Raw genomic sequence first — 14,717 nt, 5'->3', positions numbered from 1 at the left:
CTGGAGTACGCATTTCACGCTTTTAGATTTTTAAATGACGATATCTATTTTTCGCGATTAAATGAAAAGTGAAAAATTTCAAGCGCGCGAAAACGCGACGGGTAAGTATGAATGCCGGGAAGTCTCCGTGTGAAGTCGTTCTGGTTCCCGCTGCCGCAAGTGAGGTGACCTTGAGGCGAGGCTTTGAGCGCTGATACGACGCAGGATGCTAGCAGGTAGCCGAGTACCATGCTAGCTGGTAGCGCTTGGCTTAAATAAGGGTTATTAATACCTTATCAAACGAAGAAAACTTTCCGACAGCAAAACACATTCACCGTCCACTTGCTCCGTTCGTATGGTCGGGTCGGAGTGAAGTCGGAGTCAGTGCGCGGCGCACCATAAGAATGTGTGTAATTTCTGGCCGCAACGACCGCTGAGTCGGGGACGACCAAATTCAAAAATTTTGGTCGGACGACTCGGGTCCGACCAACGAGTCGCACTTGGCCTAATGCGCGTCGCTCCATTTGTTGCAATGCTAAAACTGGTCGTGAGCCACAGATCGTGGTCGTGCTAGTGCGCGTCTGCCCTAATTGAAGCACATGAATATAAACTTGAGTTTTAGATTGGGAAGGCATCACTAACTCAATGAATGGTTCCAAGGGTTGGCTTGGATAGTCATATGAGAGCTCCTACTTAACGAGCCACAGGAGAGTGAATTTCACACCTACAGGACAGGGGGACCAAGTTCTTTTCCTTGACCACTCCAAGGATTTGATTTGGAGTATTCGATGGCTTCACCAACAGTTAGATCTCAGAATTCCTTAATGAGGGAAGAAGCGCTCAATCCACTAGGCTACCATGCTTCCATATTTTATGGAACTCTTCCCAAATATGATAGTTAAGAGACTTGATTGAGCAATTAATATGGAATAGTTTCTGTTGAGAAAGCCAAGTTTTCAATTTAGGGGGCCCCCACGCTTGCGAGCGTAGGGGGCCCCCACGCTTGCGAGCGTAGGGGGCCCCCACAATGCTCACGTCCACCTTGAAACATACATGAAAGGTGTGATAAAAAAACTAAAGTTACTTACACCAAATTTTTTTTGCAATTAGAAAACTCTGCGTTTTAATTAATAGCTTCAATTATAACATACTCAGCGTGAAAAGATTAAATAAAAAAAATATAATAAAGGTTTAGAAGGTACATAAATGAAAACCTGATGCTTCCTTTTGAAAGGGTTATTCAAAGAGGTTATTCTAGTTTTTTTTTAGATTTCGGTGCAGTTTCAAGGAACAAATACACTTAATATGTAATAAAACCCTGATTTATTATTAAATTTTATAAGCTGTGAAATTCTCACTTTTCATGGTACTTTTTCTTACGAAATGGCTATTTTTTATTGACTTTTAACAAGTTGTAAGAGCTAGATTAGCGTAGATTTGTGAGCATGCAATTTCCAAACATTTTCCGGGAGAGGACCCCAGAACAGACTCAAGTCCAGAATATCCTAGTATCACAGGATTTACTCATGACAATTTACTTTTTCTTTCAAATTCATAAAATGCATCGATACCATATCTGCATTGTCAACGCAAGCAAATATGTTAGTGATTTTCAGCATTCCAGTCGGAAGAAAAGCATGCCTTGTAATATGACTTACCCTTGAAAGGCACTTAGCCAAGGGAGGTGCTGAGGCCTGAAATTACCCAAAGGTCCCAAAAAAATTAAGCAGAGAACCGAACTAGCGAAAAGACACAGAAATGGGCACCTTGAGTGTAATTGCCAAGCATTAAGAATGATAGGAAGAGATCACATTTTGACACCAGATGTGACAGGCTGATTTTTAGGAAGTGATGCTAGCCCTATTCCTATGACCAAACAGCAGTGGTTAAACATATGCCAGAAACCTTTCAGAATTTAAATTTTTGAAGAGAAACTTTAATTCAATGTATTCAAAGAAGCTAATAGATTTTGGAAATTAACGACGACACAGACCAAACCTAACAATGACACAAAAAATGAGTATAAATTTCAGAATTACCATAACAAAGTTAATAGCTTATTTAATCTATTGTTTTCTGCTGCGAGAGATTTGAAATCAAATTATGAGCATAGGCAACCCACATACCACTCAACCACCCTCCCCCCACTGGAGTAAATTTCTGGCTATGTATATAATGAAGAGAAAAGGATTTATAGATAGAATGATAGGAAAAAAAGCCTTCCTGGGAATTGATGAAGGAAGTTTAATTTGGGGATGAGGGACATATGCAGCAGGATGATGCATATTTGTTTCATGTCAGCCTACCTAAAACAAAAGAACTATATCAATAAATATCCTTTTTAAAATGGTACGATGCCATTTTTCTGCACGTGAATCAAGGTAGTGTGTCCTATAGATCTATTGAAAATGTACAAAAGCTCTACTTAATTTATTTCTGAAAATAACTGACAATGCTTTTTAAATGTAAAAGGGTCTACTGCTTGTAAATGTCTTGCACTTATGCATATCTTTGGATTTTCTTAAAATCAGTAATTAACTGGCGAGCTGATTTTAAACCATAGAAAACAAAATGTCCGAACACAAGCCTTTTGGAGGATTTCCATTCCTTATTATCTTTATCCCCATCATTCAGTCTTTCCATATGCACTAAGAGTTATACCCTCTCACTGCAGGCATGTAGCCGGGAGGGGGCTTCAGCCCCTGTGAAATGTTTTCACTTGCGGTGACTACCACATCTGCTGAGGATACCACTAGCCCAGAGGCACTTCATTACTCAGCCGACCCTCCTTTTTTCACTCTATCTGACCCAGTTACATTTTATAGAGTCTGCCAATGACTAAATATGAATTTTAACATTTAGCATTACACAAACATAATTTATAGCTGATTAAATGAGAAGTATGGTTTTCCAATCTGCATGAATTGACAACAAAATCTCCCTAAATCAGCCATTCTCTCATTATTTTTAATGAAAAAATTACAATAGTTGATAGATGAATAGTTGAGAGTACAATAGAAACCTGTATTTCATGAGTTTCTGACATTTTTAAAGTTCCAATTAATTCAATTCATTCATTGAGGAAGAATCCCACGCAAGGAAAAGAAGTATTTACTAGAGAGTAAACCACAGTAAATCATACAAGGCCACAGAGTAGCTGAAAAGCAGTAAAGTGCTTGGCCTGAACTTGTGACATCATCAACTCATTTGAGAAAAGGTTAAGAGTGTTTAGACCATTCATTTTTTGCCATAAATAGCTTGAGAAGTAAGTGACAAATGGAAAAATATAGGTCGCGATGTTTTTCAAACCCTATAATAATCAACAATATTTTTAAAAATTGGTGGATGAGAAACATTCAAGTTAAGTGGCTCATCAATATTCTACGAGGAAGGTTATAAAAATTACAGAGGAATGAATCTTTATCATGGACATCAAATGTGTGACGGAAGCATGCAACCCTTCTATGAAGGCCAATTTTAATTTCTAGTCGTACAGGCTAACAAAACTTTGGTGGACGTAATTGCAAAATGAGAACAATGAAAATGAACAATAGAACATGACTTCAAGAGTTTATTTTTTCAGACTGGAAAATATTTCAATAAAAATATGCAACCATTTTTTACGGAAAAGTATATGCTGACATCTGTCCACATTCAATCTCACCACAATGCTAATCAGCAACCTAAATAGTGTTTTGAAATTTGGAGCTTCAATAAATTCTTCAATTTATAAGTTACTACCAGTACACACTTTGAATAGTTGAACATGCATCCATTTCATTTCAAAGGTATTTACTCAGGAAGAATGCATAGTAAAAGCATCTAAATCTGGCACTTGCTCAACCCATGGTTTTCTACAAATTTTTCAGAAACACACAAAATAATTCATTCCATTTTTGTCATCACTTCCTAAAACAGTGGTAGGTTTTACAGAATATGCATTACTGGGGAAAGTAGTACTACTTCCATCTATTTTATTTGCATCTCCATGGTTAGGATCACTAGCAAGTCCATTTCTGACTAAAAGAAGAGGTAACACACAAAATGTAAACCATGTGATGCATCCACATACGTCTACAGAGAGGAAGTACAGAAGAAATGATAAAGTACTACAGGCATTTGCCTGATAATTTGTCTGGTCACCTAAATAGATAAATGACTGAGGTGCATGCACAGTGAATTCATACTTTAAACTACTATTTCCTGTATATTGAAAAAAGAGAGCCAATCAAATAGAAGTGATTGGTGGGACGTTGGGAGCATTATGCTAAAATATGTAAGTTGCCATAGAGAAGATATCAAGTGATACAACCTAGTATTCCTTCTTCACCTCCAAAAAAATTGTTTCCTAGGGCCAACAGTAAATTTGGAAGAGAGGTTTAATGACTGTTGGATATACATTTGTTATTTTGCATACGCTTCACAGTATCCAACCATTTTAGTACAAATTTAGATGACATTAAAATGGAAAATATTATTTTATGTACCATTCAAGCACTACATACATGCTGAATATAATTTACCAGTCTTGGACTCTAATGGTGCCAGATTATAGAGCTTTTACACTAGGCAGCAGAAAATGGTTGAAACGTGAACAACATGTAATAAAAACAACAAAAGCAATCATACTATACACAGTTTCATATTAAAATAAGTATCACAATGAGAAGTTCCTTAGTGTTTCAATGCTATTTTTACCATTTTATTTAACTTTCTCAAAAGCTATTTTTTCCGTTCAAATACGAACATAATATACAGAAAATGAGTATTTACAGCTTTCTTGGGAACAATTTTGATGCTACTATATGGAATACACAGTGCTAAACATGAGGATTCTTGGGTATTTTCCGTCTTTATATTCTCAACTTCAAATTGAAACCCATTCAAAATCAATGTTAGATGAGTTTGGGGTCATGAATAACACTAAAAGAAACGTTAAAAAAAACACCAATAAAAATGTATAAAAGGGTGAAAACATAGTGTCATCTTATTTTCAACCAAACAGGGGAATTAAAAAAAAACTCACCTCATGGCAGACCTGAACATTCTTAACCCCTTTCCTGTTATTGCCTAAATGATATGATTTACTCCTTGGCAAAGCAAAATGCAACTTTGAGACCATGGCTGGAACGGCAGTGATCCCACTGCAAAGGTACGTATAATAAGATCTACAGACTCACAGCTGCATGAGGCAGATGAAATTTTTTCACGCAAAAAAATGCAAGTGCCCAAGTCAAATGATTCTGGATGCATAAAATTTACTTTCCTACAAGAAGCTTAGGGGAATGTTGAATTAGCGTATACCAATAATAGGCACGGGGTTAAGCATGCTGATGCGAAGTTTTGAAGTGTACACGTGATACAATCACAAAGAAAATTATCTCACTGCTGCTGGATTTCTTTATTTAAACACAGGAAAACTTTGTAGCTCAAAAAAATTTTATTTATCATTCCTTCTCATGTTTTTTGCACCAAAAGTTTAGTTACCTAAGAGTTGGATGATGACTTGATTCTGAGCTATCAGCAAAATAATTCCAATTATAGGTTAAATGGGAATCGATCTGCCCTGTGTCCTTAAGGCTCACTTTAGCAGGCACCTCACGAGACAAGTGACTAGCAGGAAGAGAGAAAGCGAACCATGAGATTCCTTCCGCTCCCCACAACCCTCAAAACTATTCAGTTCCAAGGGCTCTCTCAAAAATAAATTAAGGAGTACAATAAATTATCTGAAGCATATAATACAAACAAAGCACCTTCAATAGTCTTTTTTTAAGTACTGTGAAAACATGTTGAGGTGTGGGGGAGGGGAGGAATGCATCCTTATGTCCTCCCCCTAAAGGAGTCAGGTCGCAAGGTACTGCTTGTATCAATTGGTGCTTCGAGCACCAGCGCTATTCCTTAATTGATCACTCTCATTCATACAACTCACACATCACTTCCCAACACGTGGCTCTGCGAAGGGGCATTCTAGTCCGTCCAATGCCCAATCACGAAGTGCCATCACTCACACTGTCGCCCTGCTCCTCGGTCACTTCTTCACTCCCTTCATCCTCTCCACTTTCTTCACTCTCACTGCTTTCTTCACTCTCACTGCTTTCTTCACTCTCTCCACTTTCTACACTCTGTACACTTTCTTCACCCTCTTGGATTTCTACATTCTGTACATTCCTTTCAATCGCTGCATTCTCTTCACTCTCTTCACTACTTCCCTCATCCTCCTCACTCTCTTCACTCGTGCCACTTTCAACACCCTCAGCCATCTCTTCACTATCTTCATCATCATCACTCTCTTCAACCTCTTCACTATCTTCACTCTCTCCACTTTCTTCACTCTCCCCACCATCTACAACCACAGCACTTGGTTCAACCTTTGCCTGTCTCTCAACCTCTGCACGTCTTTCAACAACTTCACTTCCTTCACCCTGTATTCCTTCTCCACTCTCTGAACTTTCTTCACTCCCTGAACTTTCTTCACCCTCTGAGCTTTCTTTGCTCCCTGCACTTTCTACTCCCTCCATGCTTTCTTCACTTTCCTCACTTTCTTCACTAACTTCTGCGATATTTTTATTCTCCTTATGCTCATCAACATTTCCTCGTCTTTTGCCCTCATTATTCTCTACAACCTCTTCACTTTCTTCAAGCTCTTCACTCTCTTCATCACCTTCACTATCTTCATCATCTTCACTCCCATCATCTGCTTCACTCCCTTCATCTTCTTCACTCTCTTCACATTCTTCACTCTCTTCATCTTCTTCACTCTCTTCATCTTCATCACTCTCTGCACCCTCCAAGATCCCAACACATTCCATGCTATCATCAATTCCTTCACTGTATTCCCATTCTCCACTCTCCTGTTCACTTTCTTTACTCCCTTTCACTTCCACTGCACCTCCTTGCGACCCTCTGGGTTGGGGACTCAACAAAGGGTAATGGGTGGAATCGCCGACACCTGCAAAAAATGGTAGTAGAATAAAAAAAGGATTTGAGTTCTTGAAAATTACCACTAGTTAGAGTCCAAAAAACTTTAATGGAATAAACTGAAGATAATCATAATCAATTTTCAATGGGAATATCATTTGTAAAATATAGAATGATGAATATTGTAAAGCTATCCCTCATGAGCATTCATTAGTGATCAGTGACCATGGTCATGGCAGCTTGTTAAAAAAATTGAAAATTAAAGATACAGTAAGATATAGCCATTGAATAACGTTTTTGCCACCAATAATCTGACTTACCCAAATGTTACAATAATTAATGAGTAAAATCAATGCATACATCATAAAAATTGCCAGATCCAAAGCAAACACCCATCCGAGGACTAATGCTACCTTATCCACTGGTTTCTTTCCAATTTAATGCGATTACAAAGGGTCAAAAATCCATTTATTTATATGATCAAAGGAGAAATTCAGAAATAACAGACAGCCAAAGAAAATAAAAAAGCCAAACAAAGCATACATATGGGAAGATGAGCTTTCAACATTTATGAGGAACATACAAAATAATAGAGACAATAACTTGGTGTAAATCATGGATATCCATATTGAAATAGAGATATGGTACATTCTACATTGTTTTATTCCACACCCAACAAAAGCTTCAGGATATGATGTCATGATCAATTTTCGATCTTGACATCTTGACGTAGACGTAATATGCTGAAACCTTGTTAGGTGAGGATATTATATGTCCATATTGCACTTTAGATTAGGAGATGGGATATCCTGTTTCCAGGTTCTTCATAACATGCATTGACCAGAAATTAGAGAGAAAGATATGCAGTCAAAAGACAAGGATTATTACTGAAAATTATTAAAAATAGTTTCAAAACTTTATGGAAAAACTAATTATTACAGACATTTATTCACTTTATGCATTGAAAGATATGTTATTGATGGCACCATATTTTTTGGCCCGCAAAATCAATTTTTGATTTGGCAACAAAAAATTGAGTGTAAATTCAGTGTTAAGATTTATTCCATTTTTGTGATATTTTCATCACCATGTTACAATGTCTTTCAGAAATTCTCTTCCTGCGAAATATACTTGTGCTCAATTCTTCATAATGTTGTTCTCTCGATGCATGTAATTACAAGAAGCTAATTGTTATACTATCAATTAAAGTGAATACAATTTAAATGGTTCCGTTATTCACTATTAAATGCCTGGAGGGGAATAAATTTAATGTTGATCATTCATGTAAAGCAAGTAAAATTTCAACATGAAATTCCTGTCTGGGAAGACATGAAATTTACATGCGTAATTCACAAGTATGATAAAACTTATGATGCTCTTTTACTTTAAAACTACAGTATTTATACATGCCTGTTCCATATGTATACTAATAGTGCCTACAATATATTCTTTATGCATTATAGATGCAATAATAATGAAATATATTGTGTTTTAGGGGGAAGAACCTGGTAACATCTAGGGAATGTATACATGTCACTATTAAAATATGGATATATAGGGATTTTCCACCATATATGTCTGAATATAGTCCCCTTTTTTCCAAAAATGCCCGTGATAAAAGTTTAGGGGGGACTATATTCAAACCCATTTTTTAAATTTTTTCCCGAAACTCAAGCCTCAAAATTAGGGAGGGGGGACTATATTCAGAGGGGGACTATATTCGGAGGAATACGGTAAGTCACAAGACATAAATCACAGACTGTGGTAGTTATTAAATATACCAAAGGTGAATGACAAAAGTGTTAGAGAGACCAACCTGGCACCATTCTCCAGTCGAGGGGGCCTTCCACAGACGGGTGGAGGGGGAGGGCCTGGGGGATCAACGGCTGGGGTGCCAGAGGAGTCGCCGTCACTATCCTCTGTTCCCACAGAGGGGGAGGGGGCAAGGAGTTGGGAGGGAACGCCTCGTCCAGAACGTACTGCGGCCACTTCAACTGGCGACCCAGTTGGGAGGGAGGCTGCTGAGGAACGGGGCCTGTGGAGGGTTCAAAAGCTCTCCTAAGGACATGGGCAAACAACACACACAACAACTGCTGCGGGGCACAAGAGATTTGTCAAACATCCAAAGAGAAAGGAGGAGTACACCATTAAAAAAGTTACATTCATAGAGGAAAAGAGCATGCTCAATAGTATGACACAAAGTTGTTATACGAGCAGCACAAGATGATTGTAAGTAGCAACATGCCAGAACATTTAACTTTTACACTGACAAGACAATTCCATACAGAAGAGTTAAATTATGTGAATTGTGGGATAAAGAGTGATATTTTGAAAACGCATTATTTAACTGGAATTTTAACTGAATATTATTTGTAAAAATGAAGCTTTTCTAATTGCTTCAATAAATAATGTGCTACAAATGCAGTTGCACATGCTACTTTAGTTTCATTTTTTTATTTTTAGCTTTTGGCAGCAATAATTATGCATACTTTTTATCATATACATCGATTGATTTTAAGGTGTACAATGCATGTTTTCAAAACATGGGCATAATAATCCACATCTAACTGAATTTTTTTATTAATTAACATATCCTGACACAGAAATAAAGCTTGTCGTAATGCAAATGGTTTAACTGAGTAAAAGTTTACTGTAATTAATGAAATGATATGACCTAACCTGACAATTATGTGGTCCCAAATAATAATTAACGAGGAAATTATGTTGCCAGAAATTCCCTAAGGTGATCAGAACCAGGAAAACTAACTTACTGTACACCAATCGGTCAGAAGCATGCTAGAGATATACCTTCGGCAAAAATATCACAATTATTCAGTCATCCTCTAGAGCATTGATGCTTTTAGCCAATGTATGCATGTACCTACAAGTATTTTGGAAGTGAAGAGAAAGAGAGAGATATACATATTAAATGTCAGTCATTTACATGTATCTTTCTGAGTATTTGTCTGCATGAAGAGGAAACAAAAAATATCAAGACAACGGTAATGACTTGCTGGCTGGAATATTCCTTGCAATAGCAACAGCCAAATCTAAACAACATTCCTACGCATGCCCAAGGAAATTGGAGGGCACCTTATGCGGGGACCGTTCTCGTTAGCCGCACGCGGTCTCCACCTCTGGAAACGCAGACCCAATTGGGACTCATCCGTTGCATACTTCTCTTCTCTCCGACGTCTGCTCCGACGCAGTGCTGGAGTGCAATCGGCTAGGTCCTCCTCAGTGTTACTCCTCTGTATGGGAGCCGGGCCACGGCGGACTTCCTCTAAGCCTTTCCTCCCATCCTCACCAGGCATTTCTGCATCCCCGCCTTCAAATTGTTGAAAGGTATGTTCAAATATCTTTCAAGGTCAATACCTTGTTCTACATATAAAGGGTACCCATGCATCTAAACAATGTAAACCAGTAAGGTAAACATTTATCCTAACAAGAAGAAAACTTGGTTGCTAATCAGAACATCACTGAAATATTTTCACTGAAAAAGATTTGAATCATTAGTTGCTTTCATTTATTGGGGAAATAAGCTTCAATATATGCCTGAAAAATCTAACATTTATACAAAAAGTAAAATTATTACACTTCAGGCTACATAGAAAGCCTTTGACTAAGGAATCAATAAGGATTGTAGCTTGTGACGCATGGCAGAGTAGTTTCCTTTGTTTCCTAACCCACAGACAGTTATTTCAATGAATTTCTGAACGGCAACAATGGCACAATTAAGAATGACCTGCTGGTATAAAGATAGTCCATAAAGTAAAGATACACAATGGTGCAAGCAGAAAATTTATTTTACATCAATATATGTAGGTCAGAAGTTATAAATGAAACTAACAATAATGATAACACTGGGTGACACATACTATACAAGATTGTCTACATTTATTGCTAAGTAGCTATGGTAAAAAATACCTATGTGACTAAACAAATACACAGTATCATCATACCCAGGGAATAACTTGAGTCCATAATTAAATTTTCCCTAAACCTGCAAAGATGCTAAGAAACACCAGATGTGATGCTCCAAAATTTTCCTTATTTTACTGAAGATTACAAGATTATAAAATCAGCATAATATATAAGATGAATATATAAAGTGGCATGTAGGCTTGAAACTATCATGAAATAGTTCTGAAATGAGTTCACAAGACTTACACTCGCCCATGTATTGTAGAAATTGTATTAAATGGCAGAAGTAGTGAGGGCATGTGACTTCAGTGATTACTAAACATAGTTGGTATTTACTAAACTTAGCTATAGGTGGCTAAAACAGTTGTCATTGATAATACACCATTTTTACTGAAGAATAGACTGAAGTTTTATAATCTCATAGAGGATGATTCATCAAAACATTTTGACAATTTTTCCTTGCTTGTGTTTTGCCATGTTCAATTTTCATTCTTACCATCAAATATTCTTCCCAAATAGTCTTAAATTGACTCGAAGATTTTTTCTGATGCCAATTATCTTATCAAATTTCAGCAGATCACTTTATCATGATATCACTTGACTAATTTTGGCTTGACCAATTTATTTTTAAATCTCTGAAAAAATATTGGGAGGATCTAATTTTTTGCTTATAAATACTAATAAATGACCTAATTTTGAATTTTGATCTAAAAAATTATTCACTAAATTCCACTTATGCTCCAGCAGCTGGTAAGATTGTTTGAGTCCTGCACAACGCCATTATTTCTGGAGGAACAACTCAGAGCAAAACTCAGCGAGAAAACATGTGCCAACAGATTTTGATATACATAATCAGATTTTAAAGAGGAATATTGTTGAAGGATTTAAGGATGAAATCGGAGAACCATGCAACCAAAGTATTGCTGAGAATGAATCAAGGAGTAATTGCCACTAGGAGAGGTGCTGTGGCACTCAGAACCTAAGTTGGGTAACAAAATGTTTAAGGTCGAGCATAAATAAGACAACTTATCCCAGAAGGTTTCTACTTAGGTTTACAGCACATTGATGCAACTTTTATCCCACATGACGACAAAAATTTGTGAGAATTTCATTGTTTTGCAAGCACTCAAAACAGAGCTTTGAACTGAAAACTGGAAGAAAGAGCAAATATGCAAGATACCGACTTGTGAGTGAGAATAGACAAATAATTGAACCCACTATAATGTAATCCAAATGAATAAAATACATTTGAATGAAAAGTATCTGGTACGAAGGAGTCAGTTTGATTTTCTGTTCCTTTCATCATCCTGTCCTTTCCTGCTCCTATAACTACCAATGTGACGACATTGTCCACTAATACGTCTGACTCCTTGCATTCATAATGCTCTTCACCCACTCCTCTTAACTATGGAATTTAATATTCCTCCAGGAAATGAATGTGCTGGCCTGCATTGAGTCCTAGAGGAATGGAAGCCAAAGAAGAAAGAAGAAGAAAACGAAGCCAGACAATGGACCAAAGCCATTAGATGCCATATGAGAGAGATGTAACACACTGGTGGAGCAAAGATTCTGGAAATTTGCACCAAAATTGAAGACAAATGGGATGAGGTCTCTCAAAGACTTTTTTGTAATGTGGCGTATCTAAGTCCCACACATAGAGCTTGAAAGTCTTTGCCTCCCTAATTCTTCCATGGGATACCAATTCATCCTGACCAATATCCGCAATATATGTGTATGTAGTGGTTTCAGAGGTAGTGGTCCCTAATCGATTGCAGAATAGAAAGTCTTTTCTCATCACCCCCATTTGCCCAATCAGCTAACCCAATCAATCAGCCCAATCTTTAATACCAGGCAATGAATTCTCATCATCCTCCCCCACTCTTGCTGTATTTCCCATCCAATGGCTGCCAAAAGAGAGACTTTGTCAAGCCTCTTTCCCCTGCAAGTTCTGTCCTGTCCTCCCAATATTGTGCAAAAATATTAAGCCAACTTTCTTCACTTGAAAATATCTTGTCTTGGCAATCAATCTCACTTGTATTTTCTTATTTCACTTCTAACCATCTTCTGTCAATTGCCGTAATGGCAGAGTCAGTCACGCACTTGAATACTACCAAAGGAGTTTCATTTTCTAAAATCCTAAAAGATCTCCAAAAATGACCTACCATCCCAAGAGATATTATGCACCATATATATTGGCATGGATTTAATTAGGAAAAAAAATTGAATCAGGCTTTCAGCTGAAATAATTTGACATAAATAAAAATTCAATCCATCCAATTATCCCTAAAACTAAGTGAAATTAAAAGAAAACAGGCGATTTCCATCTGAGCATGAAAAAATGCACTGATTATAACAAAACTTTTAACACACCCACCATCTCCTTATATCTGAATGTACTCTTCAAATATTGTGGCCCATTAGAGCCCTTACTGACCCTACTAAAAAAAACTTTTTCTCCAATCATCTTCTATACACTCTGGTTGTCTCATTTGCAGTGGGTGGCAATTAAAAGTTTTTCTTGGGGTTTATTTTTTAATCAAATATGTAGAAAATTTGGAAAACCTGATAAAAATCTTGTTTTATTGAGCTCCACCAATTGAAACATTTGACCCAGTGATTACAAACTTATCCAATCCCTCACCTAATAACCAGGTAGGTGTGGGTGACATATCAATATACAGGCATCCCCCGAGTTACGTAAGGGATGCGTTCCGGCATACTCTGCGTAAGTCGAAATTTACGTAAGTCGAACATTCTGCGTTAACGCTTCAGCGATTTCGATCGGTGGGGTGAATTCTCAGCGGAGAAATGCGCGGTACATTCCCGGTGAAGTTTCATTCTATTCACTGCGATATTCATTAACTCTTCCGCGTATTATTACGTTATTAGATACGAAATCAATAACATTTTAACAGTCGGCGAGTTGCATCTCAAGCATTGCCAATCAAAATGCGTAATATTATTCACCGAGTTGACCGATCGCGTAAAAAACTGTATAACTATTCGAAATTTTTTCTGCCATTGGGTATACGAGCGAATATCTACTTCAACGCGCTCGAATATGAAAATTAACGTAATAACTTGAAGTACGGTTATCACTTACGTAAGTACGGATTTGCGTAAGTCGAGGCATACGTAACTCGGGGGATGCCTGTATTATGAAATAGTTGGAAAAATTTAGTTCCGAAGTTTAACCGAGTAATTTCCATAATATCAAGACAGTTATAATGAATTCTTTATTCGCTATTTTCTGCTCTAATTCAACAAGAATTAATATTTTCCCTGAGAATTTAAGGAAAGTAAAATACAGCTTGACAAAAAGAAATAGACAATGTGGATAGTCCATGTTGTAATGAGCTGAATGAAGCAGAAAAATAGTTTTTCAAATATGCATTATGTCTTATGAGAGTGAATGGCATGCCTTTATATGTATGATTATAGAGCATATACTACAATGATAGAAAAAAACTGGACAAGTGTCATGTTTCACAGAGAAGCAATGAGTGGAAAGAGATAGTATTTTAAATGTAGTATCAGAGTATCATGCAAAGGCCATTTGTGAGCAGAAAACCCATGCACAAACTCATATCCACTCCTTGGATACCATCACTGCAAGAGTCAAGATTACTTGTGTGAAATAGTGTTATAGAAAATAAAAGGGGCATATAAAGAATATAGGCTGAAAAGGCATCTGGAATGACATTCGACAATTTGAAAGGGCCAATAGTTTTTTTCAATCCATTTGTGTCCATATAAATGCACAAATCATTTCCAAAGAAAAATTCACACACCCTTGAGAACACAGGAAATACTGGTTGTTTGGGAGCACAATTTAAATGAAGACAGCCAGCAGATATCGACATAAAAGTCAAACAAGTCGCATGTTTAAAAAAAAA

At 37.1% G+C, this 14,717-nt stretch overlaps 1 protein-coding gene across 10 annotated transcripts in view; it reads right to left on the bottom strand.

Annotated features, from left to right (window-relative positions):
* Positions 1 to 3,537: 3,537 nt before the first annotated feature.
* The window catches only part of LOC124154162 (tau-tubulin kinase homolog Asator), a 168,514-nt gene continuing 157,334 nt past the window's right edge, over positions 3,538 to 14,717 (bottom strand). For 6 of the 10 annotated variants that reach the window (XM_046527707.1, XM_046527703.1, XM_046527704.1 and 3 more), the window contains 2 exons: positions 8,714 to 8,932; positions 3,538 to 6,928 (listed from right to left, as the gene is read on the bottom strand). In XM_046527707.1, the coding sequence (XP_046383663.1) occupies positions 5,967 to 6,928; positions 8,714 to 8,932 (1,181 nt within the window). In that variant the 3' untranslated portion in view covers positions 3,538 to 5,966. Of the gene's footprint in view, positions 6,929 to 8,713; positions 8,933 to 9,990; positions 10,226 to 14,717 lie in introns of all 10 variants that reach the window. The other 4 variants (XM_046527710.1, XM_046527711.1, XM_046527712.1 and 1 more) reach the window with 4 other exon arrangements.

Source organism: Ischnura elegans, chromosome 2, assembly GCF_921293095.1.
Source record: "Ischnura elegans chromosome 2, ioIscEleg1.1, whole genome shotgun sequence".
In the NCBI taxonomy this organism is placed as follows: Eukaryota; Metazoa; Arthropoda; class Insecta; order Odonata; family Coenagrionidae; genus Ischnura; species Ischnura elegans.
This window is presented reverse-complemented; position numbering and strand designations above follow the sequence as displayed.